At 41.2% G+C, this 26,965-nt stretch overlaps 2 protein-coding genes across 10 annotated transcripts in view; both read left to right on the top strand.

Moving 5' to 3' along the window:
• cdk5rap2 (CDK5 regulatory subunit associated protein 2) overlaps nt 1–26,965 on the top strand; it is a 51,209-nt gene that overhangs the window by 12,204 nt on the left and 12,040 nt on the right. For 5 of the 9 annotated variants that reach the window (XM_088940491.1, XM_088940497.1, XM_088940492.1 and 2 more), the window contains exons 10-39: nt 1,997–2,131; nt 2,263–2,382; nt 3,364–3,456; nt 4,621–4,839; nt 4,980–5,150; nt 5,544–5,660; nt 6,450–6,587; nt 6,966–7,145; nt 8,423–8,617; nt 8,977–9,168; nt 9,508–9,640; nt 10,007–10,143; nt 10,577–10,693; nt 11,366–11,509; nt 11,910–12,022; nt 12,770–12,909; nt 15,655–15,807; nt 16,181–16,284; nt 17,090–17,233; nt 17,490–17,582; nt 17,768–18,093; nt 18,421–18,910; nt 19,225–20,755; nt 21,910–22,026; nt 22,802–23,411; nt 23,984–24,216; nt 24,533–24,584; nt 25,079–25,243; nt 25,833–26,023; nt 26,195–26,263. In XM_088940491.1, coding sequence (XP_088796617.1) covers nt 1,997–2,131; nt 2,263–2,382; nt 3,364–3,456; nt 4,621–4,839; nt 4,980–5,150; nt 5,544–5,660; nt 6,450–6,587; nt 6,966–7,145; nt 8,423–8,617; nt 8,977–9,168; nt 9,508–9,640; nt 10,007–10,143; nt 10,577–10,693; nt 11,366–11,509; nt 11,910–12,022; nt 12,770–12,909; nt 15,655–15,807; nt 16,181–16,284; nt 17,090–17,233; nt 17,490–17,582; nt 17,768–18,093; nt 18,421–18,910; nt 19,225–20,755; nt 21,910–22,026; nt 22,802–23,411; nt 23,984–24,216; nt 24,533–24,584; nt 25,079–25,243; nt 25,833–26,023; nt 26,195–26,263 — 6,622 coding nt within the window. The remainder of the gene's footprint in view (nt 1–1,996; nt 2,132–2,262; nt 2,383–3,363; nt 3,457–4,620; nt 4,840–4,979; nt 5,151–5,543; nt 5,661–6,449; nt 6,588–6,965; nt 7,146–8,422; nt 8,618–8,976; nt 9,169–9,507; nt 9,641–10,006; nt 10,144–10,576; nt 10,694–11,365; nt 11,510–11,909; nt 12,023–12,769; nt 12,910–15,654; nt 15,808–16,180; nt 16,285–17,089; nt 17,234–17,489; nt 17,583–17,767; nt 18,094–18,420; nt 18,911–19,224; nt 20,756–21,909; nt 22,027–22,801; nt 23,412–23,983; nt 24,217–24,532; nt 24,585–25,078; nt 25,244–25,832; nt 26,024–26,194; nt 26,264–26,965) is intronic. The other 4 variants (XM_088940493.1, XM_088940498.1, XM_088940496.1 and 1 more) reach the window with 4 other exon arrangements.
• LOC148816186 (uncharacterized) lies at nt 389–1,697 on the top strand. Its single transcript, XM_088940500.1, has one exon. It carries the CDS (start codon nt 479–481, stop codon nt 1,574–1,576), a length of 1,098 nt encoding a protein of 365 aa, XP_088796626.1. The 5' UTR covers nt 389–478; the 3' UTR covers nt 1,577–1,697.

Consider the following 26,965-nt stretch of genomic DNA (forward strand, 5'->3'; position numbering starts at 1 on the left):
GAACATGGACAGCCGGCGGCAGCAAACGCAGACGTGCTTGTGGCTTTAATCCTCAAGCCGAAATCAGATTTGAGCAGGACAGCCGAGGTGGCTTCTAAAATGGGGCAGCTTGCAGGATGACAAACAATCATGTACTAGATAAGTCCTTCGGTTTGTTTTGGTATTCTCAGATTAACTGAGGATACCTTAACTTTCTTGAGGGGTTTTACAGGGTGTTTTTCTGTTATTTGTTAGCCAGTGATTATATAAGCTCTTGTGGAAGTGCGGATCGTGCTTGCCTTGGGGGGATTTGATGTGACTGTGTGCTCCCAGGGAATGAGGATGGATTACAGGATTTCTTTCTTGGCTTACTCGCCGCAAGAACCTTTAGTTTCTCCCCTCTGTTGTGAGAAGCAACACTGAACCCCATGGCAGGGAGATGGAGGGTTAAGAAGAGAGAAGAAATACAGGTCCTCAAGGTGTTGTTTTGAACGGGACGATGAGGGATCCGTGTCGCGTCTGTGGGAGCGAGCTGCGAGGGAATCGGTGTCGCTGGATTTTCAGCTCCTCCGGGAAGAGGAACCTGCAGGTGATCCTGTCGTACGTCCTGGGGGCGGCACTGACCCGCGATGGCCGGGGGGAGTTCCTGTGCAGCAAGTGCGTCTTCATGCTGGAGAAGGTGGTCAGTTTCGACGTGGTCATCGGCGAGCTGCAGGCAGCGCACGGCGTCGAGGTGCAGCAGCTGCTAGCCGAGAGGGACGCCCTGTCCCAGTGCATCTTCCACATCTACTGCCGCCACAACCCCAGGCCGGAGGGGAGCGAAGGAGAGCGTCTTTCACTGGCGGCGCCTCGGGGCGCTCCCGCGGCTGGCGATGGAGGGATTCCTGAAGAGGCCTCTTCAGAAACCGAGAGCGTTTTCTCCGCGGCTCATTCCAGAGAACCTGTCTCAGCAGGGAGCCGCGTGAGAAGACGTACGCGTCGCGACGCGCTGCAGGCTGGCGATCCGCCTCGTAATGCAGCATGTCCTTCCTCCACACGGTCGGGCTGTGACAGCTTTTTAAAAAATGCCTATCTGAAGCCAGGGCGTAGTCGATCCCAAAGCATGTACCTGGATTTAATCCACAGAAGGTGCAGCACATCCAGTGCGCTACGCAACCGGTCTGCCTCTCTCCACTCCTTGTACCCAGACTTCATGAAGTCGGATTCCCACTCTGGGTCCTGCTCTTTGCTCAGTATTACAGCTGTGAGATGCAGTGGTGGTGATGGATCTGACTCTCGTCTTTCTGATTTGAGGGGCAGATCAAAAAGGGAGGATTTGTGCAGCACCCCTTCAAGTAATGCGCCATTTGTCCGTGATGTGCTTAAGATGCTCAGGAGCATTCAGTATAAGCCCATCTCAATAGTGCCAAAAAGTAAGATCCCCATTCTGTTAAAATACGTCTCCAGACGTCCAGCATCAGGCTGCAGTTACGCACATAGCAGGGCATCGTCAAAAACGAGACAGGAGTCTGGCGAATGGAAATCTTTACAGGACCTTATAGATGATTTTAATGATGACTATACACCATTGAAAGTTGAGGTAATCTGCTTAAAATAATGCCGTAACATTCTGAGCTGAAAGATCAGACTGGGACTTGTTTATGTTAAGAAATGTCTCAAAAGTTGCATTATATCATTGCTTGTAACCTATTAAATTGCATTTTGTTGCATGGTTGTGTGCTCCTTACGTGTTAGATATTTTGTTAAAAATCAATTAAATTGACGTATGTTTCCTTTGAAGGGATATAATAATTATACTGTTGCTGTAGAAAATGTATCATCTGTCTTCGTAAAAAAGACACATTTTCTTTTTCTCACATCATAATATTCTGATTTCTACCAAAGCAGCAAGATATTTAGCTCTGGTGGCGGGGGGGGGGGGGGGGAAGGGTGAATTCAGAGCATTTTTGTTACTTTCTTTCTGAAACAAATGCTAGTTATAGTGTAACTTTATTTTTGGGACTCGTTTTTTTCCTAGAGCTTCGTTGAGAGACAGAATGAAGTGTCAAAATTGCTAGAAGTCACTCAGCAACTGACAGAAGAACTGAGCGGAGCCAGGGGAATCATACACAGCCAGAAGAAGAGACTGGAAGAAGTGGACGAGGAAACTAAGGTGCAGCTTTTAAGTGCATCTTTAAAATTCTGTGACTGTAGGCTTGTAGTTTGCCCTCCATTTGGTTTGTTCCAATTAAGAGCTGTGTGCTGTTATTTTACTGCAGCCTTGAATTACTCTCTCCTCTTCAGGCTCTCAGTGGCAGACTTGAAGAGCAGGAAAATAATCTGGCCTCGGAGAGAAAAAACACGCTGAAACGAGATAAAACCATCCAAGGCCTTAGTCTTGCCCTGAAAGAGAAGGATAAGGAGGTGAGTCCCAAGAGCATACAGAAACATTGACATTGTCCTCTGTTGCTCAGAATTATGTGCTGTGCTGATTCCTATAAGATTTCCAAGAGAAAGGCATGATTTGTGTAGCTCAAAAAAACCACAATTGACCATCCAAAGAAAATGATTTCTGCAAGATATTTATAAAACCACTACTTCAGAAATGAGAGAAATGCTATGCACTCATTCCCTGTGTATGATTTAATCTGCTGCACAAGACAATCATTGGAGCTACTCTAGCTTCTACATGTGATTTTCGTTTCACAAAAGAGATGTGAGTGGATTTCATTTCAGCGTTGCGTGAAGACATCATGCAGTAACCCTGAGTAGTAATACGATCATTGATCAGGCTCTGCCCACAGTGCTGTGCGATACTCTTAATGTGCTGCTGCCACCAGGTGGCAGCGCAGAGTGTAGTTGAGCTGTGCTGATGGCATTGATGACTTGGCCCCACACATCTTCAATTGTACAGTGTGGTCTTGCATTTTCCCATTGAAACTTAGCATTTCTGGATTGGCAACAGATTTTTTAAATTTTATCTCTACTCACATTATAAACACTGATCCATGGCATTCTTATGAGATAACATAACTTGAATTCATTATTTTGTTATCCCAAGGAACTGTAGTACTTGGACAAAACTTTAGTACTTGGTTATGAATGCAGTTTGTGATTTATTGATGTAAAACTTCTGAATGCTGCTGAAGTTTTCTCTAAATTACAAATAACAGTATACTGTTGCATGCGTCATTGAATGTTAAGATAATGTATATTGAGAGATATTAAAAATGCATCAAATGCTATTGGTTCCAATACTCAACAGTTGTATTTTTCATTTCCCAGTATATGCACTTAACAATGAAGCATTTTGTGCACTCCTAATAAGGTTTGATCTTTCATGTATCATTTGTGTTTTCAGCTCAGGAAGTATGGCAGTGTCTGTCTTCTCTTCCTCTCTGATAGATTGAAGAGCTTTACCACCAAATTGAGGACCGAGATGAGGCCTTAGCAAAGGCGCGAGAGGCAGCACATAAGGCACAAATGCAAAAATACCAGGTATGGAAAACGCAAAGGTACCAGATATGACAGCATTTCTGTTCTTGATCTCTTTTCATTCTGCCTGTATTCAGTTGTTTTACTCACGGGTAAACAACTCATTATGGTACGATAACAGTGCGGTGCAGAAAATAGCATTCTGAACACATGCAGCATGCGTAGAGAACGTGTACTACAGATAACTGCACAATTACATACCCTACATTACATCAACTACATATGAGGAACATTCAAAACAATAATATTAATCCTGTCTAAATGAATGTTCTGCTGTATGGTGATATCCATATGCAGAGAGATGTGACGGGTCATGCACCGTATGACTTACATGTTCCCCCTGCCTGCCCTTGGTGTAATGAGTCAATCAGATGGGCTGTTCTTGTTTTTAAACCTCTTGCTGTTTCACTGCCCAGGTCTTCATTAGACCCTAGTGTGAAGTATGTGAACAGTGAGCTGAGCTCTGGATTTGTAACAGGAATGTTGAGGGCTCAAGCGCCAGGTTCCAAAATGTCCTCTTTGCTCGTTATCCTTGAGCAAGATCCTTTACTCACATTGTTGACCTGGTATTCTTGGCTGTTATTGGAAATGGGGAATTTGTTTTCATTTAACCTATTGGGTTCATTAAAGGTTATTGTTAAATCAGGGGTATTTGCCGACAGGGTTCCCCACGGTCATGGAAATCCTGGAAAAGTTATGGAAAATGACATTTCACTTTCTAGACCTGGAAAAGTTTTGAAAAATCATCAAATATCCATTAAGGTTTGGAAAAGTCATGGAGTTTTTTTTTTTAATTGACCCAGAATTATCACGGCTGTATCATGTAATTTTGTTCATAAGTTAGCAAACTTTTAAAAAGAGGTTGCGGCGTTGCCGTTGCTAATATTACACATGATGGTGTCGCGTCAGACCCCTCTTGCGGGAATTTTATAGTGAGTCGTAAGCTCGCCTAGCGCCCATGCTGGGTAAATGTGTTTTCAGTGACCTCTGGTTAGCAGATGGAAAAATACAAGGTATGGCTCCAAAAGGATGAAGACCCAGGATGTGCGAGATTTAATTTACGTAGGATAAGAAGTTATGGGAAAAGTCACGGAAAAGTTTGGGAATTTTGTTGGTAAAAATGAGTGGGAATCCTGTGCCGCGTTGCTGATTATTATGTCTTTCCAGGGAGTCGAGGAGCATCAGAACCTGCTGACGGAGAAGGAGGCCGAGCTGACGGAGCTCCTGGCGGAGCACCACGCCAAGGTGGCCGAGAACCAGAAGCTGCAGAGAGCCCTGGGCCGACGGGAGCAGGAGCTTAGTGACCTCCAGCAGGCAAAAGAGCAACTGGAGGGGGAGCTGGAGGACCTGCAGCAGCAGAAGAACAAGGGGGACAAGGCCATTAATGTGAGTGCGACAGCCGGTGTGCTCCCAGTACCTGATGCGCAGGAGGGATTTTGGTGGCTCGAAAGGACTGCAAAGGTGCAGAATGCTTTCCGATTGATCATCAGCAGGTTGAAGAGCGCTGAAAGCTTTTTCGCTTGCAGGATTTGCAGAACCAGCTGAAGAAGCTGAAGGGGGAGGTGGCTGAGAAGGAGCGGGCCTTGGATCAGCAGTACCAGGCGCTCTTGAGCGAGAGCAAGCAGAAAGCCCAAAGTCTCGAACTCACCATCAAGCGCCTCACCAGCAGCCTCAGTGAAAAAGATCAGCTGCTACAGGTGGGGTGACCGGCTCCCCTGTACCTTTTCGTCTTGTGTTTGGAAACATTTCTTTACCTCAAGGTTTCAGAGACCCTCAAAGTACCTGAGAATACTTGCTTTTCTGTCTTCAAGTATAGAACACAATAAAAGTACCGTGCACTTTTATGAAACCTTTGATCGGGATAACTGTGATTTTTATTTGAGTACTTTGCTATCATAGCCAGGGTTCAGTGGGCATTAAATTCATGCATGTGAAAATATAATCTTTTGAGGAAAAAGTTTTAAGTCTTAAAAACTAAAGTTCAGAAAGAAGAATATTGATAGATTGTCTGTTTTGCTTTGTGAGCAACTCATTTAAGTGGGCAGTTTAGTTTTAATGTGAATTAAAGGATAGTGTTTTTGTGTCGTCAGGAGTACATGAACATGGCAAAGGACGCAGATCAGGACAGAAGCCGTAGTCCTGATGGAAGAGATGCCATGCTGGCAAAATTAAGAGAGAGGCTAAAAGAAAAGGAAAAGGCACTTGAGGTACAGTTTATTACTCGTGGGGGAAAAACTAAGGTTGCTGCTGGAAGAGGTGTTAGTGGGGCCAGCAGGGGGCGCTCACCCTGCAGTCTGTGTGGGTCCTAATGCCCCAGTATAGTGACGGGGACACTATACTGTAAACAGGCGACATCCTTCAGATGAGACATAAAAACCGAAGTCCTGACTCTCTGTGGTCATTAAAAATCCCAGGGCGTTTCTCGAAAAGAGTAGGGGTGTCACCCTGGTGTCCTGGCCAAATTTCCCATTGGCCCTTACCAATCATGGCCTCCTAATAATCCCCATCTATGAATTGGCTTCATTACTCTGCTCTCCTCCCCACTGAGAGCTGGTGTGTGGGGAGAGTACTGGCTCACTATGGCTGCCGTCGCATCATCCAGGTGGGGCTGCACACTGGTGGTGGTGGAGGGGATCCCCATTACCTGTAAAGTGCTTTGAGTGGAGTGTCCAGAAAAGCGCTATATAAGTGTAAGCAATTATTATTTTTATACATCAGCAGTGATAAGGATCACTGGATGCTTTCTTTTAAACATTTGCATTTTGCAAGAAGAGTGTAGCACATTGCTGCCTTCTTTATCCTTCTGTTGTTACTCCTCTACATGGAATGGAGAACTAATTCATTTGTTTAATAGAAGGGTGGAAAACGCAGCAGGCTGATCTTGAAAGACTGCTTTGGAGGCCACTGTTTTCTGAAGAACAGTGATGTTAATATCTGTAAAAGATATTTTATGGATAACCTTTTTTAGTTTGTGTTTTCTTTTTTCTTTTTTCTAGGAAGCTATAGATGAGAAATTTGCTGCCATAGATGAAAAAGACAATGAGATCCGCCAGCTCCACCTGTCTCTGCGCGAAAAGGAAAGAGACATTGAGAGGCTCAGCAACCTGCTTTCTCACAACGAAGAAACTATCAATGTAAGTTGGGTGTTTAGTAGTAGAGAGGAAAAGTCTGTGTGGAAGGTGGAAGCATGTCATATTTTTTAAAGACGCTTTTTAGACTGTAATTTTAAATTAAGGCATATAATTGTAAAGTCACATATAGTCTGTTACACTTCTCACTGTACTGATTGTATTGTATGTATTGTATTATTATTGTATCATTCGTTACACTGTTGCTGTGTTAAGCTGCTGTTGCACTGCAATTTCCCTCACGGGATCAATAAAGTATCTATCTATCTTTTAAGAAAATAAAACAGGGAAGTTCCTGATCCGTCAATAATAAAAAAAAAAGTTTTATGACATGTTTGCACTTTTTATATTAAATATTATGTTGCTCTCTCTCTCTCACCTTAGAGTCTCGATGGCCTCATCAAAGAAAAAGATGGAGAGCTGCAGCACTTGGCAAACACACTTAAAAACCATCAGCGGGTGAAGCAGGAGCTGGAGGAGAACTGGGCTCGTGCACTGAGAGAGAAAGATGCCATTATCTCCCAGCTGCAGCAGTCCCTAGCGAGCAAGACCAAAGATCTGGAGGTGCATCATCGTTATACTACAGAAGGGCAACACTAGGTTCTGAATTTTAGGTTGCAACAGTAATTGGTTATATTATTCTATATAATTTTGGAACTTTCCCTAAAAGAGAGGAAAAGGGATTTATCTTGTTAGTATACAAAAAAGTTTGCTCCTTGGTTTCATCACGATACTTTTTTCAAACACTTCAAAGTATGTTGTATATAACTGTAGTAACAGACAAATAAGTACTAGAACCCGAGATGAAGTTTGAATAACTGAGTTTATTGCACGCAAGGAACAATAAGACCAAAGTATTGTTCGAAATATAGGTGCAAAACTTCCAGTTTATATAGCAAATTTCCCCCATTTCTGACCCAAATTGTTACCATAGTAATGGGGGGCCACCTGTGTTTGGACATTCCCAAGACCTTGAACACTTTTAATGGTCGGATTTATCTTTCCTTAGTTAGGGGGGATCTTTATCTTGCACTCGGAATTTCATATCAATTAACTCCCATCCCGCCATAACTCAAAGGCGCCTAAACATGGCATGTCTTGTGTTACAAGAAGTCTTTGTACAGAAAGAAATCAGTTAACCCCTTTTTCACATCTTATATTGTTCTTCATGACCAATGGCCAACATGTAATTGTCTTCATCTGTATTAAAGCCTATGTCCAAAATTTCAGCAGCCAGAATCCTGACCAGGTCTAGTGCAAGTGTTCACATTACTCCTATCCTGGAGTCCATTGGCTTCCGGTCAAATTCCGTGTAGACTTTAAAATCCTCATGCTCACCTATAAGGCTCTGCATGGCTTGGCACCTCAGTACCTGTCTGAACTATTATCGCCCTACTCCCCACCTCGCAACCTTCGCTCTTCTAATTCTGCTCTCCTTACTGTCCCCCAAGCCCGTCTACATTGTATGGGTGACAGGGCCTTCTCCTGTTATGCCCCCAAGCTCTGGAACTCTCTCCCCAAGGATATCGGAGAGTCACCTTCTCTAGACTCCTTCAAATCCAGACTCGAAACCCTCTTCTTCAGAAAAGCCTTAACTTAACTGGTTCCATTCTTCACTCCTCTGCTTTTCTTAGTACCACCATCCACGGTCTTCTCTGTATATTGCAATTGTGTTTTATCTTGTGTATTCTTCTTATTTATTGTTGTTGTCATCCTGTAAAGCGCTCTGAGAAGCCACCTTTAAAGGTGCTATATAAAATAAAGTTTATTATTATTATTATTATTATTATTATTATTATTATTATTAAGCTGTCCTGACCTGTTTCTTCATTGCCTTTCAGGAAATGGCTGAAACTCTTTTAAGCCAAACACGCAGCAATGCCAGGGACCTGGCAGAGCAGTTGACCCAACGGCTGAAAGTGACTGAGGCCATGCTGGCCGAGGCGATTAAAGACAAGGAGCGGCTGGTGTCCGAGAATAAAAATGTAGTGGAAGAGCTTTTGGCCACCATCGGCAGCAAAGATCAGCTGTTTAAAGTAAAGAAACCCACTTTAATTTGTGTTGCCTTTTAAGTTTTATTTTCCTTGTCTGTATTGTTTTGATCATACCGAGTTAATTGCCGTCCTCGATTTAAAGTGTGCTGAGTTACATTCGAATGCAAGCTTTCGATGTTTGTAGGACTTGCAGAGCTAAATGTTGTTTGGGTTTTCCGAAGTTGTCCTTAAGATCTTTAAACAAATGTTCTGGAATCAGGCTTTTAAAACAGGATTTTGCTTTTAAATATTTTTGGAAGAGCAGACGCAAAGTGTTGTTCTTCGAATCAGTGTAGGTACGCGCATTAAATAGCAAAAACAGTCATGAGGGGGTTTTGTGTAAATTGCTCTTCGTTATACAGGAGTCTGCCGAACACTATAACCGCTCCCTGTCTGAACGCAATCTGGAGATACAGGAGCTGAGGCGGCAGCTTTCGGAAGAGAAACACAAGCTGTTGAACGCTGAAAAGCAGAGTTCAGCAGTGACACAAGAGAAGTACTTGGAGATGGCTGAGCTCAAGGTCCAGTTGACCGAAAAGGATACAATTATAAATGTGAGTTTCAAGCTCTGTCCGAAGTACTTATTCAGCCCTCAGTTTGAGCTTATTTAGCTTTCCATTTGTTCATCCACAGAGTTTCTATGTAAATCATGAAATAACTGAGAAATTTCCTAACAATATTCAAACAAAGCATCTATCAGCCTAAACAATTTTGCTTGACGTATTTTATTGCACTCTTTTATCTTGTATAATAATGAAGCATTTTGCCTGTCATTTTATATGTGCATGTCAGAATTCTGCAGTTCCCTAAAGTACCTTGTATATTTACTAAATAGTTTTTCTTGTTTTTGTTTTATCCGTCTGTGAAACTAATATCATTTTAATATCAATCAGAAACTGGTAGAGAGCGGACAGGAGAGAGATAAGTTCTTGGCGCAGCTAAAACTGAAGGAGACCTCTGGACCTCAAGTCCTAGAGCTTAAGCAGACCATAGAAGTGTTACAGGAACGGTTGGAGGAGACAGAGGGTAGGTATTGTAGCCACACTTGGTATTTTACCCACTTAATAGTTTGCTGAAAGAGGGCATGAACATTAAAAATAAATGCAAAACTAAACCTTTAAATCTTTGAACAAGGCAAAATGGAAGAATCATGTAGTGGAATCCTGAAATATTTCGGTATTCTGCACCACTAAATTATTCACAGTGCGGAGTCATTTAAATGTAGCTTTTTTCTTGTTCTTTAAATTTGCACTTTGCTATGTCATTTGTCTCTCATGTTGGGTTTCATCTAGGAAGCTGATCTTTTGAGTGACAGGCAACCAGCAAGGCACACAAAATGTGTGTAACCAAAACAAGATGGGTTTCTCTTATTGTTTTTTGGTACTGTTCTAGCTGAGCTCGCAAAGACGAATGAAGGAAGCACTGGAAAAATCCCTGTTATTAAAAAGACCACCGTTGCCTTGAAGAAGGAACTGGCCCAGAAAACGGAGGCCCTAAACAAAGCTTTAAAGAAGGAAAATGACTTAAGGGTATGTATTCAAGAGACATCCAGAGAGAGAGATTAATTCCAGTCTGTTGCTTCAGCTTATGCTTTAAAAGAAGAAACGCAAAATAATATGTTTATTTAATGCAAAATAACAGGAGTCCTCTGTCTTTTTAAGGTTAAATTAAGGTCTGATTACCTCCAGGTAAAATGCATATCCATTAATGACAAATGACGTTTGGTGAACTTTGCAGAGAAACATAATCATTGCTTATTTTTTTTTAGACTTAATTAATGACCTATGTAAACCTGCAGGTACATTAATTACTACTGAATTTAAGTTGTGCGGAATGAATTCTCTTGCTGAAAGAGTATTTTTGCTTAACTACATAAAGTGCTTGTTAAAAAGCTATAATTAATGACATATATAAACAATGTGTAAAATGATGCAAATACTACACAATTCATTTTTTCGTCAGATTGAACTGGCTGAGCTTCGCTCCACGCTGACTGATCTGGAGAACCGCATTGAGGCTCAAGCTGCCCACATTGAGTCTCTTACCACGACTTTGGAAGTGAAAGATGAAATCATTTTGGTAATAATATCCCCTGAAAAGCATGGATTAACACTTGCCTTAGATAAGATGTTGGAAATCTCTCTTGGCTTTTCCGTTATGGAAATGTTTTTAAAAAATGCGGTTTAAATCTTCCAAGTTGTATTTTTTTAATACTTAAGATCAAGAAGTGTTGACTTAAACCTTACTTTCTGAATTCCCAGCAAGTCAATAATTAGGCTACACTTGAACAGAGAATATGTAATTACTTAGCTGACATTAAACAGCACAATCAGCTAAAACTGCTTAGGTTTCACAGGTTTTATACCTGTAGGTGTTGACACAGATGAGTTTCCTGGGATTAGCATTTCACTAAATGTACAGTAGTGTGTTGTATTCTTCAGGCTTGGGCTCCTGTCTATAGAGTTTGGCCTAGGTGTGAAAAATCCTATAGCAGTTACTGTTCTGACCAGTGTGTGTTAAAAGAAAAGCTCATAAACATGTTTGGAGTGACTTAAAGTGAATTGTGACAGTTTGGGCACTGAGCCAGCCTTAGGAGTTAAAAGACAAAGTATATTTTCAATTCAAATCCTATTTCCCTGATTAGTTTGTGATGGATTTTGTTGGTCCTCTGTTAATATCTTCTGAGATGGACCCCCCCCCCGACTTCATGCCTGCTCTGGGTTGACACTCTGTGTGCTTCATCAACTCCAGGATTTGCATGAAAGGCTGGACAAGCCGATGGAGGGTAAAGTTCTGGAGCCCGAGGCTCAGAGAGCAGATCCCAGGGAGGGCAGACAGATCCCAGGCATCCCCCAGAGAGAGAGGACCATCATTGGAGGAAACAGCCAAAAGGAGGTATGGCTCCTTTCTCCTGGTATTCTCGCTTTTATATCGAGAAGACTAATTTTGACAAAATTCAGAAAAATGTTTATGCCTATAAGGAACATACGATAAAACTGGTTCTGTTGATAAAATTATAACAGTATAGTGTAACTGGAAATGTATTCGAGTGCGTACTGCCTTAAGGATGTTATTAAGGATGCCTTAAGGGTGTTATTACACTTCTTGCAAATAGAGGTAAAATCTGCATGTGCCTTCTGACCTGCTGGGTAAAGCACAAATTCATAATTGCTTTAGCGAAGATGCTGTAAATGTTCCAGTCAGGTATTATGATTCTACGGCTGCTGCTGTATTAAATGCATGAAAATAGGGATGTTTTATTTGCAAAAGATCGTTATTTCCGTTTGCTCTACAGGCCTTCCCCACCCTGCAGGCTGTGCTCTCTGAACACGAGGAGCTGAACAAGGCTTTGAAAGCAGAGCAACAGCTATATTCCAACCTGGTCAGGTCTGTCAAAGAACCAGACAGGTAAATCCCACTCTTAATCAATTTCAGGATTTAGCACTGACAGTTTTTCTGGCTTAGATTTTTTCTCTCACAAATTAAGATTTTGTATTGGTTTGGAACAAACATAAGGTAGATGCATTAGCTCTTCCATCAGGGGCAGTACCCATTACAAAAAGTGGACTGGTGCACCTAATGTGTTTCTTGTACAGATTTCACCAGTTTTTCAACAAGAGTTAGAATTATGTCTCATATTATAATGTACGTATAATGCATTCATTTACATTGATTTAGAAGAGGAAAACAACTCACCCTTCATTTCCCTTTGCAAAAGCCTTGAGATCTCTCACAGGCTTACAGAAAAAATAAATAAATAAGTGTCATCAGCATATACCTTACTGCACTTGGAGAACAAATGACTCTATAGATTTGTCTCTTAAGTATCTAGCGTACTCATAGTCTCATACTCAGGCTCATTTCACATATTTGCAGATAAACTGATTCCATACTTGATACATTTTATTTCATTTTCTGAATGTTTAAACTTTGCACTATACTGTTAGAGCAACTATAAAAGCTTCATATCACATCCGTATATTATGTTTTGAGAAGTTGTATATGGATCACTGTCATGGCGTATAAATTCAAAACCCTCCTTTATGTGTAGCATAAGATCTTTCTGTTTTCATTTTGAGCCACTGCATATTGTTGAAAGCCATTATCCCAGTTTGTTTCAATTTGTGTGTCTGTGTCTGCGCTGCTGTGGCACAGCGCCCAGCGCCTCCACAACTTGCAGATGGAGCTCGCGGCTGTCCAGCTCCTGCGGCAGCAGCTGGAAGAGGGCATCAGGGGGAACGAGGAGCTCCGCGAGGACCTGGAGAAAGAACTCCATCAGGCCAAGAGAGGAGAAGGTGCGGTAGACGGGGAAGCGCGGGTTTAACTTTTAACAACCAGAGAAAACTGGCGTGTGTTAACCTGAGCCTTCTGCAATATGGCACAGTGTGGAAGGTACTTTTAATTTAACGCGCAGCGCTCTTAATGTGTTCCACTGTCTGCTTAAAGGTTTTTTTTTGCTTGAAACAGACGCGTCCACTGGCTATTCTTCTAACTCCGTTGATTCAAGTACAAATTTCAAGTCAAGTCAAGAGATATGGGTTTCCATTCAATGAAAGTTTGCTTGCATGACGTTAAAGCAGAGATTCAATCACTGTCATTAATAACCATAAGTCAATAAAATGTTATTCTATCCAGAGTGACTTCTACAGATTACATGGGGCTAGGGGGTGATCTGTTCATCAACACTTTATTGCTGTAGAGTACTTTATCAAAGCATCTCAGTTTTACAAATGGATTAAGTATCTTTTTCAAGATACCATACGGCCACTACTTTGGCAAAGGCAAGGAAATTTCCAAGAAGCAAATCCTTTGCTGGTATTGAACCACAGGACCAGCAACCCCCACACCGAAATAATTGAGAGAAGATAAATTGCTTTTTGTTTAAATAGTGATTACTTTGAGCTTGTATATGGTTCTTTTTTACAATATTAAGGTAGTTTTTGTAGTAAAATATTTACTGAGCTCTTAAGAGTTGCATATGGAAATGTGCGTATTTTAACTGTAAACCTCGTTTAAGCTGCTGTGAAGCCATTGTGAAATGTGATGTTTGCTTCATGAATTAACCAGCTTGCAGTCATCCATTTTTATTTGTGAACCATTTCTGTCTGCTGTGTACAAGCTTGTGCTGTTTGATTTGTGTTTTCATGTGGGCAGAAGAAAATAATGTGCTGTTTTGTGGTATATGTCATTGTATATATTTTGTCTGCAAAAACTAGTCTTTACTGAAGCCTGTAAATAATAATTCTTCTGCTTGATCTTGCATCACTTCTTTTCGCTTGTATGTGAATTAACTTTGGAGGTGAAATAAAAATGCCAGTGCATGTGTGTGTGTGACTCCTTTGCAGCTAACATTTTCCTCCTGTCTTGTTTATAACCTGTCATCTCCTTTCATCTCTCATTGATGCAAATCAAAAGCCCTGGTTATCTGTAAAGTGGGTAATCCTCTAGCTACAGTATGTCTGCTTTGCATGCTCGCTGTAATCGCTATAAACTTTCGTATGACCTTTACTTATTTGCCAATGCCTATCACACATCATTATGGAGAGATCTCTTCATTGGTAATGGTTTTTGGCATTTTAAATAAACACTTTAGTTATTTGTAGTTTAATTTGGATTTTGGACCTACATGTAATTAGTTGATCTAAACTTATGATCTAGTAAATAATTATCGTTATTTATAAGATTAGTGCTGTTTTCCTATGAGAAAGCCTTGCCTAAATATAATATCATTAAGTTATATTTCAGTATTTTCTCCATTCGAGAACAGCAACGAAAGAATACTTCTGAAAAGGTCTCGTTCACATGTCTGAAGATTAATATCATGTTGTGATTCAGTAATCCCACAAGCAAGGCTAATCTCTCAATGGTTGGAGTACCTACAAAACACAGGGTATATCCTGAAGCAGTGGCTGCCAGACAATACTATAACAAATCCATTGTGCTAATAAGAGTTAATCCTTAAACACACATCTGTTTTGCACTCAGTAAATGAAATCCTGAAAGAGGAGTTAGCTGTTCAGTAATAAATCTGAAAATAGTTCAGGAAATCAGACTAGAAGCTGGTACCTAAAATACCACCAAGTATTTTTATTCAAAATGAATGTTCTTAAAACAAGTGGATTGTTACCGAAGATACAGTATATTCCTTATTTGGAAAATCTTGCTGAGTATTTTAATGTCACTGGTTTAATGGCCATTGAAATAATTACTTTTGTTTCATTTAACACATTTTTCATAAGAAGGGACGATAGGCTACATACATTTGATAAAGTTGGTATCATGCAATTACTTTTTCTGGCAATTAACTCTTGTTTTCAAGCTTGGAAGGCCAGTCCTTGAATTCCAGTATTAAACACCTCACTTTTGTGCTCCTAAAATACTTTGCACAGATATTTTTAGATACTAGGTTTTGCTTAATGTTTTTACAAAAACGGCTTGGAATACGCAGCAACACTTCAGATGAGGAAAATGGAGTTTCATGAGTATTCTCCGAGGATTAAATCCTTGTTGCAGAACTCGCATGGCCATATGTTTTCTTAAGATCAGCCAGGGGTGTCTCACGTTTTGGGTTTAAAACTCCCTTGTACAATTTATGATGATCATCAACCCTTCACTCACTGATAATCACAGGCTCCTGGCTTTTGCCATCTTGTCCATATTCATGATTGTTTTGCCTTTGTTGTGAAATAGCAGTTACTATGGAAATCTATGGCAAGTTGTTCAACCGTACTTATAACGGGGGGGGGAGACTGATTGTGTATCTTCTGTACTGAAGGCAGACTAACAAGACATCCGTGCTCAAAGTACATTTGAGCAACATAGGCCAGAATGCATGAGAATTCTCATTTAGACTTTCTTTTGTTAGTGTTGCAAAGCTCATTATAATGTGGGTTTTTACTAATTAGAGCCTCAGTTCAATATCAAAAAAGTGAAAATGCCTTTAAACGTGCATGAGTGGAGGTGTTGTTGGGTATACGCTGGTGAGCCATATGGTGAGCTGCTGAGGGGCTGAGTGCTGATCTGCGTGCTTCTGTCCGCAGGGACTGAAGGTCCGGCGATCCTGGTTGATCCGAAAGAAATGGAGGCGATGCGGCACCAGCTGGAGGACGCACAGCGGTGGAACGCCTCGCTCCAGGCGCGGCTGGGAGAAATCCAGGGCCGAGGAGGAGGAGTGGGAGGCACGAACGACACTGGTGAGCCGTCCGCTTATGTTACACTGACTCCAAAACTGGATGCTTAAAAATCGATTGTGTTCGGCAACTGTACATTAGACTCCCATTTAAATGAGTGAGTTGTTAAGCTTATTATCTAATTTATTGCTTAAACACCTTAAACATTTAGAAGGGAGATCGGCAGCTAATTTAAGAATGTTAGATGTATAATGTGTTTTCTTGTATCCATTGGTACTAGCCTCCCTTTCTATATAATCTGGATATAAAGTGATTTATAAAAGTACTTTGTCTAATGCTTTCGAAACAATAACAAGTGACACCTGAAAATATATGTATTTTTTTGCTATATATATCTAACAGTATAGCTTTTTTAACATTGAATTTTATTTTGAAGCTGACACCATCAGCTTCATTGGTGACCAGACTTCCTACATGAGCATATGTGTGGGAGAGGGAGAGGAGTTTGACAATCTCTCGATGCCAGAACTGAGGAGGAAGGTGGGTCGTCTTCAGGGTTTTGTTAGTTAATTTCATAGGAGCATTAAGGTTAGACAGTGTGAAGGTGAAGGTACAGTACCTGTCTTTAAATGTGAAAGAGCAGCTACACTGTACTTACTCGCTATCACACCATTCACAGATCGCAGTTTACATCTGACTCTTATCTGAATAATTTGCCCACCAGTAAATGATTCATTCTGTCAATATAGAAGTCTAGGTGTGAACTCACTGCATTTATTTTATGTAGTGCTATGTCGTGGTTAACAACAAGGCTGGAGTCTTGCCAAACTTTTCAACATCGGTATACATTTTCATTGATTGATCTGCCTTTTGGAAGTGTTAAAAATAAGTGTTGTGGTTTGATTTACTGCACAACATAGCTAACGACAAAGATAATTGGCCTAACTACCAGTTGTGTACAATAGCTTGATATATGTATATATTCTTACATGAGTCATTGAGTCAAACATAAAGGTACAAAGGAAGGTTTGTGCTTGGATAAAAGTGTATTTATGTAATAAATACATGTATGCATTTAATAAAATGTTACACAGCCTTGACTGTCTATAGTAAACAACTGACAGGCCAGGGAAGCAACTTGTCACAGTGGCTAGCACTCTGAACTCATAACTGGAAGATAGTGGATTGTAATCCCAGGTGAGGAAAGACCAAGATACCCAGATTTCTCCAGTAAAATGCTCGGCTGTATAAATGAGAGCAAATGTAAGCCTCTTTGGCTAAAACTCTTAAGCCAAATAAATTGATAATAACATTGTTAACAGATAATATCATGTATCTGTCTCAGGTCAGCGAGCTCTTTAATTACATTAAAGAACTGCAAGCAATTAATGCTGAGCTTCAGAAGAGAACCTCGTTAGCTGAGAACCCTGCCATGGCCAGCACCGAGAAGGGCAAACAAGATATCTTGACCTTATCTTCAGAGAACAAGGTGGCCACCTTATGATTTTTTTTAGTATTTTTCCCTTTAATGACTAAAGTTCTCTTTCTAACTGGCTTTTTAACTCTTAAAACTTCAGTTCATTACTCTTCATTCTATTTTTAGTTTTTTGGTTGAGCTGTTGAGTTATCCATTTTACATTAAGGCCATACCATTCTGCTTTGATTGTGATGTCTATGGATTTCATTCCATTGTTACTTTTTTCACAAAGCCATTTGTGTCACCCCCCCCATTCCATTACTTTTAGCAACTGGAAAAGAAGCTGGAGGAAGCTGTGAAAACCAATAAGGATCTTCATGATCAGTTGAACAGGGAGAGTCAGAGAGCTGCTCAGAAAAAGGTATGGTTAGACGAAAAGACGTAGAATTAAAATTTAAATTTAAAAAACGTTTTTCTATTCAGGTACATTCTGTATTTGCACTCAAATTGGCACTTTAAATTGCCAAACACAAAGCTAAATAGAGCCATTCCTAACACTCCTTTTCTTTATAACTATGAATTTGTTTCCGAAATCTCACCCTGTAGGGTAAATGTCAGTTAAGACATCAGAGCGTACAAGTTTCGCCAGAGAAGGAGGAATCTTTCCCAGTGGACAACAGGACTGAACAAGAAGGATGTTCTGGTAAATCTGAGAGCAGTGAAACAGCAGCTCACTCAACTGTCAATGGGAGTGAAAAGTCTGAGTTAGTACTGGAAGGTTCAAATGCACTTGAATCCATATCCCAGATCCATGCAAATGGAAATACAGACAACCTTGTGTCTGATGGCAAGCAACAGGATCAGGAAAGAGAAATGGCATTGCTTAGATCACTGCTGAGAGAAAGCAGGACATCTTCAGTTCTTCAGCTAAGGTAAGCTTTGGTAACAAGCTAAGAAATTCTGCTGCAGCATTTCCTGACCATTAAGTATTAGCTTGTCATTTTTCAGAACGTAAACTTTCCGTTAGGTTTAGTAATTAAGGAAATGATGCTATCTAAAGGTATACACAGAAGTAGATGATCTAACAAGTCTAATTGTTGAGAATAGATGTCAGAAAGGAACATTTCTTTCAATGCATTTTTTTAAATACGCAAGTATAAATTGCAGGGTGCACCTTCATAAATATAATGGATCTTGTAATAGTTAGCAATCTTTGCTTAGCATAACATAATCTACTAATGCTTTCAAACATTTTATAGAAACGTATCGTGTTTCTTCAGAGATGAACTCCTAGGACTGCAGGCAGAGAATGCTAACCTTAGAGGACTCCTTAAGGAAGAAAAGTCTGCAGAATCCAAAGAAAGCAGTGACGGGGCAGGAGATGGTGAGAGCATAAAAGACCTGCAGAAAGTGATTGAAAGATTAAGGGTTGAAGTGAAGAGTTCTCGAAAGGTCATTAAGCTCCTGAAGGAACAGCTAGAGCTCAATTCATCCATGGATGGCGAAACCAGCTTCAATCCTGAACTCATAGTGAGCATGGCTAAAGAGATTGAGCGCCTAAAAACTGAGTACGAAGCTTCTAGGAAGAGAACAGAGGACCTAGAGACGACTCTAGCCAAGCTCGAGGCTCAGCAACAGAAAGCCTCAGAGCAAAGTGTGAACCACTCTGGCCTACCAAATATATCAGCCGGCACATTTCCAAACCAGTCAACAATTAGACGAGCTAGACATGCAGCATCAGGGTCCAAGGTGAGTTTCAGCGTTTTTTAAGATTTGTTAATAAAAAAGGAAGAACTTGAATGGAATAAGGAAAGATGTGATTTAGCGCCAAAAGAACAAATGTTTTAACCAGTGTTTGCTTCTTTTTTTAGACGTCTACAGGTCCTTGTCAACTTTTCAGTTCATAATGTGAAAAATCATTCATACTGAGTATGATCAGATTTAACTATGTTACTCTGTAACCAAACAAATATCTCACCATGTCAATAGTGTTTAACTTCTGTCCAGAGGATTTGTGCTTTAGGTGGTTAAAAGATTGTGATACATGTTTTTTAACGTTACAGATTGGTTCAAAATCACGCCTACCAGTTCCCATCAAGCCATCAAAGTCAACTGTGAATAGCAAAATTACTGTCAATCTGAGCACAGACCTGGATGTTCACCCACAAATGGACTCTTCTCTTCTGGAGGAGAAAAGCCAGGTTTGCAAACAAACAGATCAACATCCGATTACCTCAGATTCCCCCAGGTCCACCTCAGCAGATCAGAATGCTGACGGAGCCACAGAGAAACAGTATGAAGACTTGTTACAGCAGATAGCAAAACTTCAAGATGAACTTCAAGAGAAAAAACAACTGATAACAGAACTTGAGCAAAAGCTACAATCTGCAAAACCTACCACTTTAACCAGCCCGGGCATACATGGGAACCTCCGGGAAGTAGCTCAACTGCAGAATGTAATTCGGGAGAAGGATAAACTTAACAAAAACCTGGAAGAAAAACTACACCAGGCGGAAGAGACCATCCTGTCTCTAAATACTTACATGTCCAATGATGTACCTGTAGGCAACCATAACACTGATGCGAAGCTTCATCATCTAATTTATGAGCTTCAGACAGCCCTGCAAGAAAAAGACCAATTGAACAAACAGCTTAAAGAGTGCCTGCACGCTGCAGAGTCTACCATAACGTCTCTCACAGCCACTGACTCAGAAGGCAAAGCGAGAGATGTGGAGTTTCACCAGCAACTGGAGGAACTTCAGAAAGCTCTTCAAGTAAAGGAGCAACAGCTTCAGCAGTACTTATGCGCTCCAGACTCTAACATAGCGTCTCACACCGAAACCAGCTTGGGTGACAAAAGCAGGGACAAAGGAATGCCCGATGCTAAACTTCACAAGCAGGTAGAAGAGCTTCAGCTTCATGACAAAGAACTACTGAATAAAATCCTTGAGGAGCCCCTACATACTGTGGAGTCTACCATAGTGACCTTCACCACAACTAACTTGGATGACAGAGCCAAGGAAATTGGGGTGCCTGATGCTCAACTTCAGCAGCAAGTAGTTAGGCTTCAGGAAATGCTTCAAGAAAAGAATAAACAATTTGAGCAGCTCCAGGAAAATATGCACCTATTGGCATCATCTAGTAGTTCAGCTACTCATCAGAATGACAGTGAGGACCTTCACCAGCATATCAGTGATCTCCAGAAAACTGTTTGGGAGAAGGATCAGGCTAACTCAGAGTTACAGGAAAGATTGTGCGCCATGGAGCTGGCCTTTGGACAGTGGAATGCTGATAGAACCATAGCAGGTGAAAACCTGGGAACGGACCTCCACACACAAGTGGAGCATCTTCAAAACGCCCTTGAGGAGCAGAAGCAGCTTAACAAGGAACTGAAGGAGCAATGGAGCACAGCAGAGTCAAACATGGTGCCGGCTGAAAAGCATGCAAGTGTCCAAAGGCAAGCAGACAAGCTTCAGAAGGCCCTGAAAGAACAACTACAAGCTCAGAAAGCACTGGAGGAGAAGTTAATAACTGCAGAGACGACCATTTCTCGGCTCAGAACAAAATCTAAGGCACGAGGTGCATCTCATCAAGGTAAGCAAACAAGAAAGGTTAAACTCTTCAACGACAAATATTGTTTGCAACATGAAATTCTCTGCTTTTGTGACTGTGTCAGAGGTTAAATCTCTCCTTGCAAGAGAGGAGTAAATCTGAATCCTTTAATAATTGTATAGATTCTGACAGGTAGTTCTTCATACGCCAGTTGCATAAATGTATTAGAAGTCATTTTCACTTTGCATTCCCTTAAACACAGAGCAGTCCGTACGTATTTGGACAGTGGCACAGTTTTTGTTGTTTTGGCTCTGTACTCCAGCACATTGGATTTGAAATGAAACAATGACTATGAGGTTAAGGTGCAGAATGTCAGGTTTAATTCGAGGATATTTACGTCTATACTGGGTGAACCAATCACATGAAACAAATCATTGTTTCATTTCAAATCCAATGTGCTAGACTGCAGAGCCAAAACAACAAAAATTGTGTCGCTGTCCAAATACTTACAGACTGCACTGGATGATGAAAAGGGAGCTGTGTCACCATTCAGCTGCAAAGAGACATATATAGGTTAATTCCATGCTCTACTTGTTCCTTAACAATATAATATCCAATTCTTCTTGTCAGTATGACTTATGTATTATCTGGAAAAAGAATAAATTCGTTTTACAATTCTGTAAATCAAAAGATCACCAGGCTTCAAAAGAGAAAGAGAATGCTTTTATATTCTTCAGTGAGATTGTAGGAATGAGAACAGCATTTCCCAGTACACTTACCTTATTACAAATTCCAAATCTGAGATGGAATGATTGTAATGAATTTGCATCTCCATTGAACATGATGTGCATGTCAAACAGAATTTAGGTGCAGTGAACATGATGGCCCCAAAAAATGTCTACATGATTGACAAAACTGAAAAAAGAGAATTAACAGTGATCTGTGAAATGGTGCTCTGCTTTTATGTGGAGTATTTTCTGTATTTCTTCAATCCTGGCCCATGGTCACCATCACGTAAATCTGAAAGACAGTGAGTGATGCTTTCGGGGCATTTACAGTACTTTAATCATCAAACTAATTTGCTTGAGCTAAAATGAAATGAAAAGCATGTTGCCAACTTTTGACCCTGGCAGCGATGGACAGTGAGATGCAGTCCCTTGTGCTGCGCCCTGCTAACCTCGGTGTGTTGTCCGTAGCCGGGTCTTCTTTGGAACAGGATGACAAAGAGATTCAGGTGGACTTGCAGGACTTCGGTTACGAAACGTGTGGAAAGAGTGAGAACGAAGTGGATAGGGAAGAAAACGGTAGTCCAGGTAGAAAGCATGCCTGCTGAGTCTTGACTAATCACTGTGTGGAAACCGCACGAGCATGCTGGGTGGCAGTATGGTGTGCAGAGTCGGAATAATTAACCGTGTGTGTAATTTGGGATTGTAAACCCTGCAACGTGACTTTGGGCAGGGTACTGGTTGAGGTGCTTTATAAGACCATGACCTACTAACATTAACATCCTGAAGTGTGGCATGTTAATTCTGAAATCCATTATTCCCGCAGTGTCACCTGTCTTTTCTCGCATGCTTGATGTGTTTGAATTGTCTTGGTTTCCTCTTTCTTTTTCCTTTTGCTTATCCTTTCATCTTCGGTAATACCCTCTTTGCGGGTATTGTCCACTGCCTGCTGAAAGCCATAGGCTGATTATTGTAAATGTTACGTGTCTGTGATTAAGATGTGTCTATGATTAGGATGTTGTTACTTTTGTTTTTTATGTGGATTTCATATTCTTACAGTAAATACATTTGTTTCTTGTTTGGTGTCCAACAGTAGTATTCATTAATCACCGATTTTCAGGTTTTTAAACTACTTGTTGTTTTTTTGTCTTTCCTTAACTTTTATTGCAGTTATCTTGATGTTTTTTCTTAAATAAGCTTTTAAAAATCAGTACTTTTAAGTTAAAGTTTAGACATTTGCCGTGCTGCAAATGTTACACTCATCAGTAGGATTGTAAAGTGACATTAGGCATTAGTGTTTCAACACTGAATGAAAAGCCCTGAACCATGTCCTTATTTTTTTCTATTGGGTTGTGCTTTGTAGACCATGATAATCAGCTCAAGCAGCATGCCAGCGAATCCAGTATCCCATCCCTGGTCAAGCAGATTCATGGAAATTTCTTCTCCATGGAAAACCTAGAGACTAACTCTACCACCTCCTATCCAAGCTCCCCCACTCTGAGCTCTCCAAAAGCAAGCATGAAGAGCCTGCACATATACGATGACTATGGCCTAACAGATGATGCAGAACAGCTGAGGCAGCAGGTTATGGAGCTGAAGGTACAGCTGGAAAATTACCAGAAGGTGGTTCATCACCTGCAGAGCCTTCTCCGTAGGAACTCCCTGTCTAGTGATCTCCTGACTGTTGGCTCTGACTCACACCACACCATCACCAGAGAGCTTCAGGAAGCACAGGACGGGGATCACGAAGAATTGCAGAAGGATAGCCAACAGTTGTCTTCTGGAGTCTTCAGCAGAGAAAACAGCCAAAATCAGAGCTTCCCTTTGAACCAGGATGAGGAGGAAAAGCAGATGTTAAAAGACCAGATAGCCAACCTCAACATTGAGCTGGATAAAGAGAAGATGTTCAACAAGAACCTAGCAGACCAGCTTCAGCAGATTCAGTTAAGGACCAGAGCAGCATCTCCTGGCAGGTGATGATAAAAATGCCTCCATATTTATCCATAACCCCCGTAGACTGCACATGCGGAATTCACACTTCCATGTGACCTTTCTTCCAAAACCATGTTCTTCAAGGCTAATTATCAGAGATAATTTTTTATAGAAGGATTTTTTGGGTAGGATTTTATCAAGCATTCTTTTGGAGCTCATCACCAGGATGGTTAGCGCAATACAGACAATTAACCTCAAAGAGCTTAGATTCAGGTCAGCATTTGGCATTGCAATAGGTCTGTTAATAAAAATGTGTCCTTGCATTCTCTGCTTAATCGAATGTGAATTTTTCCATATAGTGGTCCAGCTTTCAAGTCAGTTGAAATTATACCTAAGAGAGCAGACAAATGTCACTTGTATTAGTCCTGATGAAAATGTGATTTGAAAACTACCTCAGAATATGCTGGCATTAATAGTGGTTGGCTTAAGCATGAAGAATGTGAGCTATTTTGGAAGGCACTGGGGATAGACACGCAGGAGCTCTCTAGCATTTTTCCTCCCTCTGTGCCAAATGAGACCATGCTACCCATGATTCCCCTGGCTGTGCCCACAGGTTTGACTCGCTGGTCCAATCACAGGCGAGAGAACTGTCGCACCTGCGGCAGCAGATCAAAGAGAGCCGTAGCCTGGGAGCCCTACAGCGCCACCAGCTGCAGGACCTCGGCAAGGCCTTCGAGGAGCTGCTGCAGGCCAGCGAGGTGGACTACTACGTGGGTGAGGTTTTCCGCGAGCAGCTGGATAAAAGCCTGACTGTGCTGGAAAAGCTGGAGGACAGGCTGGAAAATGGTGAGTCAGGAAACCTTTCATCATCAGGAAGTGACTTGCCTCTCACTTTACAATGGAAAAGCCAATGAGAGCTGAGAAACATCTCCAGATTAATTTTGCTTACTCAGTTGTATAGTAAACGTACTGCTGATGGCAGGGGATCAAAGAAAAAGGCCCACTGTTGATTATATGGAAGTAAATAATGTCACTAACCAGTGTTCTTGCTGTGAGTATTGCTGTAATAAAAAATGCACAAGCTCAACATAGGAGTGGAGCAATGGTATAAAGTGCAGTTAATGCTGAAGGACAGCATTCACGTGAATCTTGTATCTTTCAGGAGATGCATATGGAGATAACGAAGAGGGTGCTCTCCTGGAACTTGCTCAAAGGTAATGCATACATTATGAGATTCGCTTCTCATAATTGTAGTCCACATTGTAATTCCACATTGGAAATTGCTCTACAAACCCCCGTATTGTGAGTGTAGGATTTAATTTATTTTTTTTAACTGTGAGTTTTCCCCCACTTTCTCCACAATATTGGCTATGGCAGCTGATGCCAAATGATGCCAACAGTGATCCTGTGGTGTGAGCCAGGGGATGAGGGCATAAGAAACTCCTGTCAGACTGCCAGTGGAATGTCTGTGCAATGATCTGAGCATTATTAAATCATACAGTGTTGAGAACTGTATGATTAATTTAATCACTCACCTGCTTGCTTATGTATTTGTTCTCTGTCACGTAAGGGTATACAAGATTAAATGACCATGTCCAAGAACTTGATCTCCAATCAATTACATTAAAGTGCATGCATGCCCCTATTATCTGCAGCTCATGTGTTTTCTATATTTCCTTTGCCTTTGAAATACTGTGTCAACCCACAGGCAGTCCCCCTCTTTGTTGCTGGCTAGTCCTGATAGCCTACAGCGTGAGATAACTTACCTCCAAAAACAGCTAAAGAGCGAGAGGCAGGAGCTGCAGAAGCAGTTGAAAGTTCTTGCGCGTCAGAATCAGAACTTAGCTGATGCCACAAAAGAGCAGCTTGATCTGTAAGTGGTGTGAGCACTGAGATAAAGGCATGTTTCTGATTTATTTTATTTCTCTCCTTCCAGCATAATGGATTTTCATTTTTATGCCCAGATATTGGAGGTGTCTGTGATGTGTACTGGGTTTTGTAAAGCTTCAGTATGTTTTTTGGGGGGTTAATTCTTAAAAATATTGGAACATTTCAGACACAAGCAAGATCTTCATCAAATTATAAATTAATAACAACTGTCCTCACCGAAACTCTCTTATCTGGGAGATTTGTGATAGGGGAACAAATGAGATTGTGGCGTCTGCATACTCTGATGTGCTTCACAATTTAAAAGGAGGGGGGGACTTTAAGGAGGGACCTGCTGATCAATATTAAAATGATAACCGAATATTTAATTCAAAAGAAAATACGTCTTGATTTTGAAGATATTCCAGTGCCTCGTGTCTGACACGTTCTGTTTCTAGTGTTGTTAATTAATGGCCTCTTCTACTACTGGCCAAAGGTGCAGTAGTAAAATGTCGTCCTCTGAATAAAACAAAGTAAGAGTGCGCTGTAAGAGCCCACAACCGACCTGACAGTTCTGTGGTTGCGGGTCTATCCAGACTGACAAGGGAGGTGCAGGACAAGAACCTGACGATTCAGCGGCTTCAGCAGCAGATCAGAAGCCAGTCGCTGGAGCTGAGCAGCAGCCACCCCAGCTCCGATTCCGACGCCTCCGACCGGATCTCCCCGAGGACCCGGAATTCACGCGAGCGTCTGCGAGCCGAACACAAGTGCAGCCAAACGTCGAAAGGTCAGATATTCACAGAGATCATTTCTCAAGGAAGCCTCTATTTTAGTGTGCCATAATTAGAATGTGAAAAGGTTCTGTTTACAACTGTCACTGTGACGAGCTGAAAACCATGAGTGCTAAATGTTACATTCAAGGCACTAAGATACAAATACCCCTGTTTTTTTCCAACAGAATCTTTTGGTCCACCTGACAGAGTTCAGAAGGTCTTCAGCCCTCGGGCCTCAAACACCGACATCGCAGGTATGTTAGAAGCCTGTGCACTTTTTGTCTCGTGGCCCTACCATTCCCTTTGTGATCGTGCACAGCAAATCTTGCATTTATTGTGTTGCCGTTTTTTGTGATTGGAATTTTACTTGAATTATAAATCCATTTTTAGTTCTGTTTTCTAACAGGAGCAGTTTCATGTTAAAGATAATTCCTTGTGAAATATTTTAGATGTTGCAGGAAGACGTTTGCAGGTGTAATCATTTGAAACATTTGGACTCTTCTGGTACTCTTTTCCCCTTGTTGTTTTGTCACGTACTGTACAACCAGAAACCAGAAACGTTCGGTACATGTATATTATTTAACATCCAATAGGCTGTCCTGTATACACTCTGAAATGTTTCATGTAGTGCTGCTCACAGGCTTAGTAATGGCATTCTGGCCCAGTTTTCTGAAAGCAATCGGTACGTTTAACAAAAAAAAAACAAGAACTGAGGGCAGGACTAGTATAAGGTTTCCACAGGCACTTAAAAATACATTATTCATTACAGGTATCCTATTTAATTCGGAAACTATGTCCTTCAAGGAGAGACAATGGCCTCTTTTATGGAAATAGCTCCGTAATGACATGTGAGAGGTTTCTGCTCCACTGTTTATTTGCCCTTGATAGTTCACTAGTGCTGAGCTGAGAAAGCAGTTGGATCAGAAATGGATCTATATGAGGGAAAGGCTATGAGT

This window comes from Atractosteus spatula, chromosome 23 (genome assembly GCF_055471065.1).
Source record: "Atractosteus spatula isolate fAtrSpa1 chromosome 23, fAtrSpa1.hap1, whole genome shotgun sequence".
Classification (NCBI taxonomy): Eukaryota; Metazoa; Chordata; class Actinopteri; order Semionotiformes; family Lepisosteidae; genus Atractosteus; species Atractosteus spatula.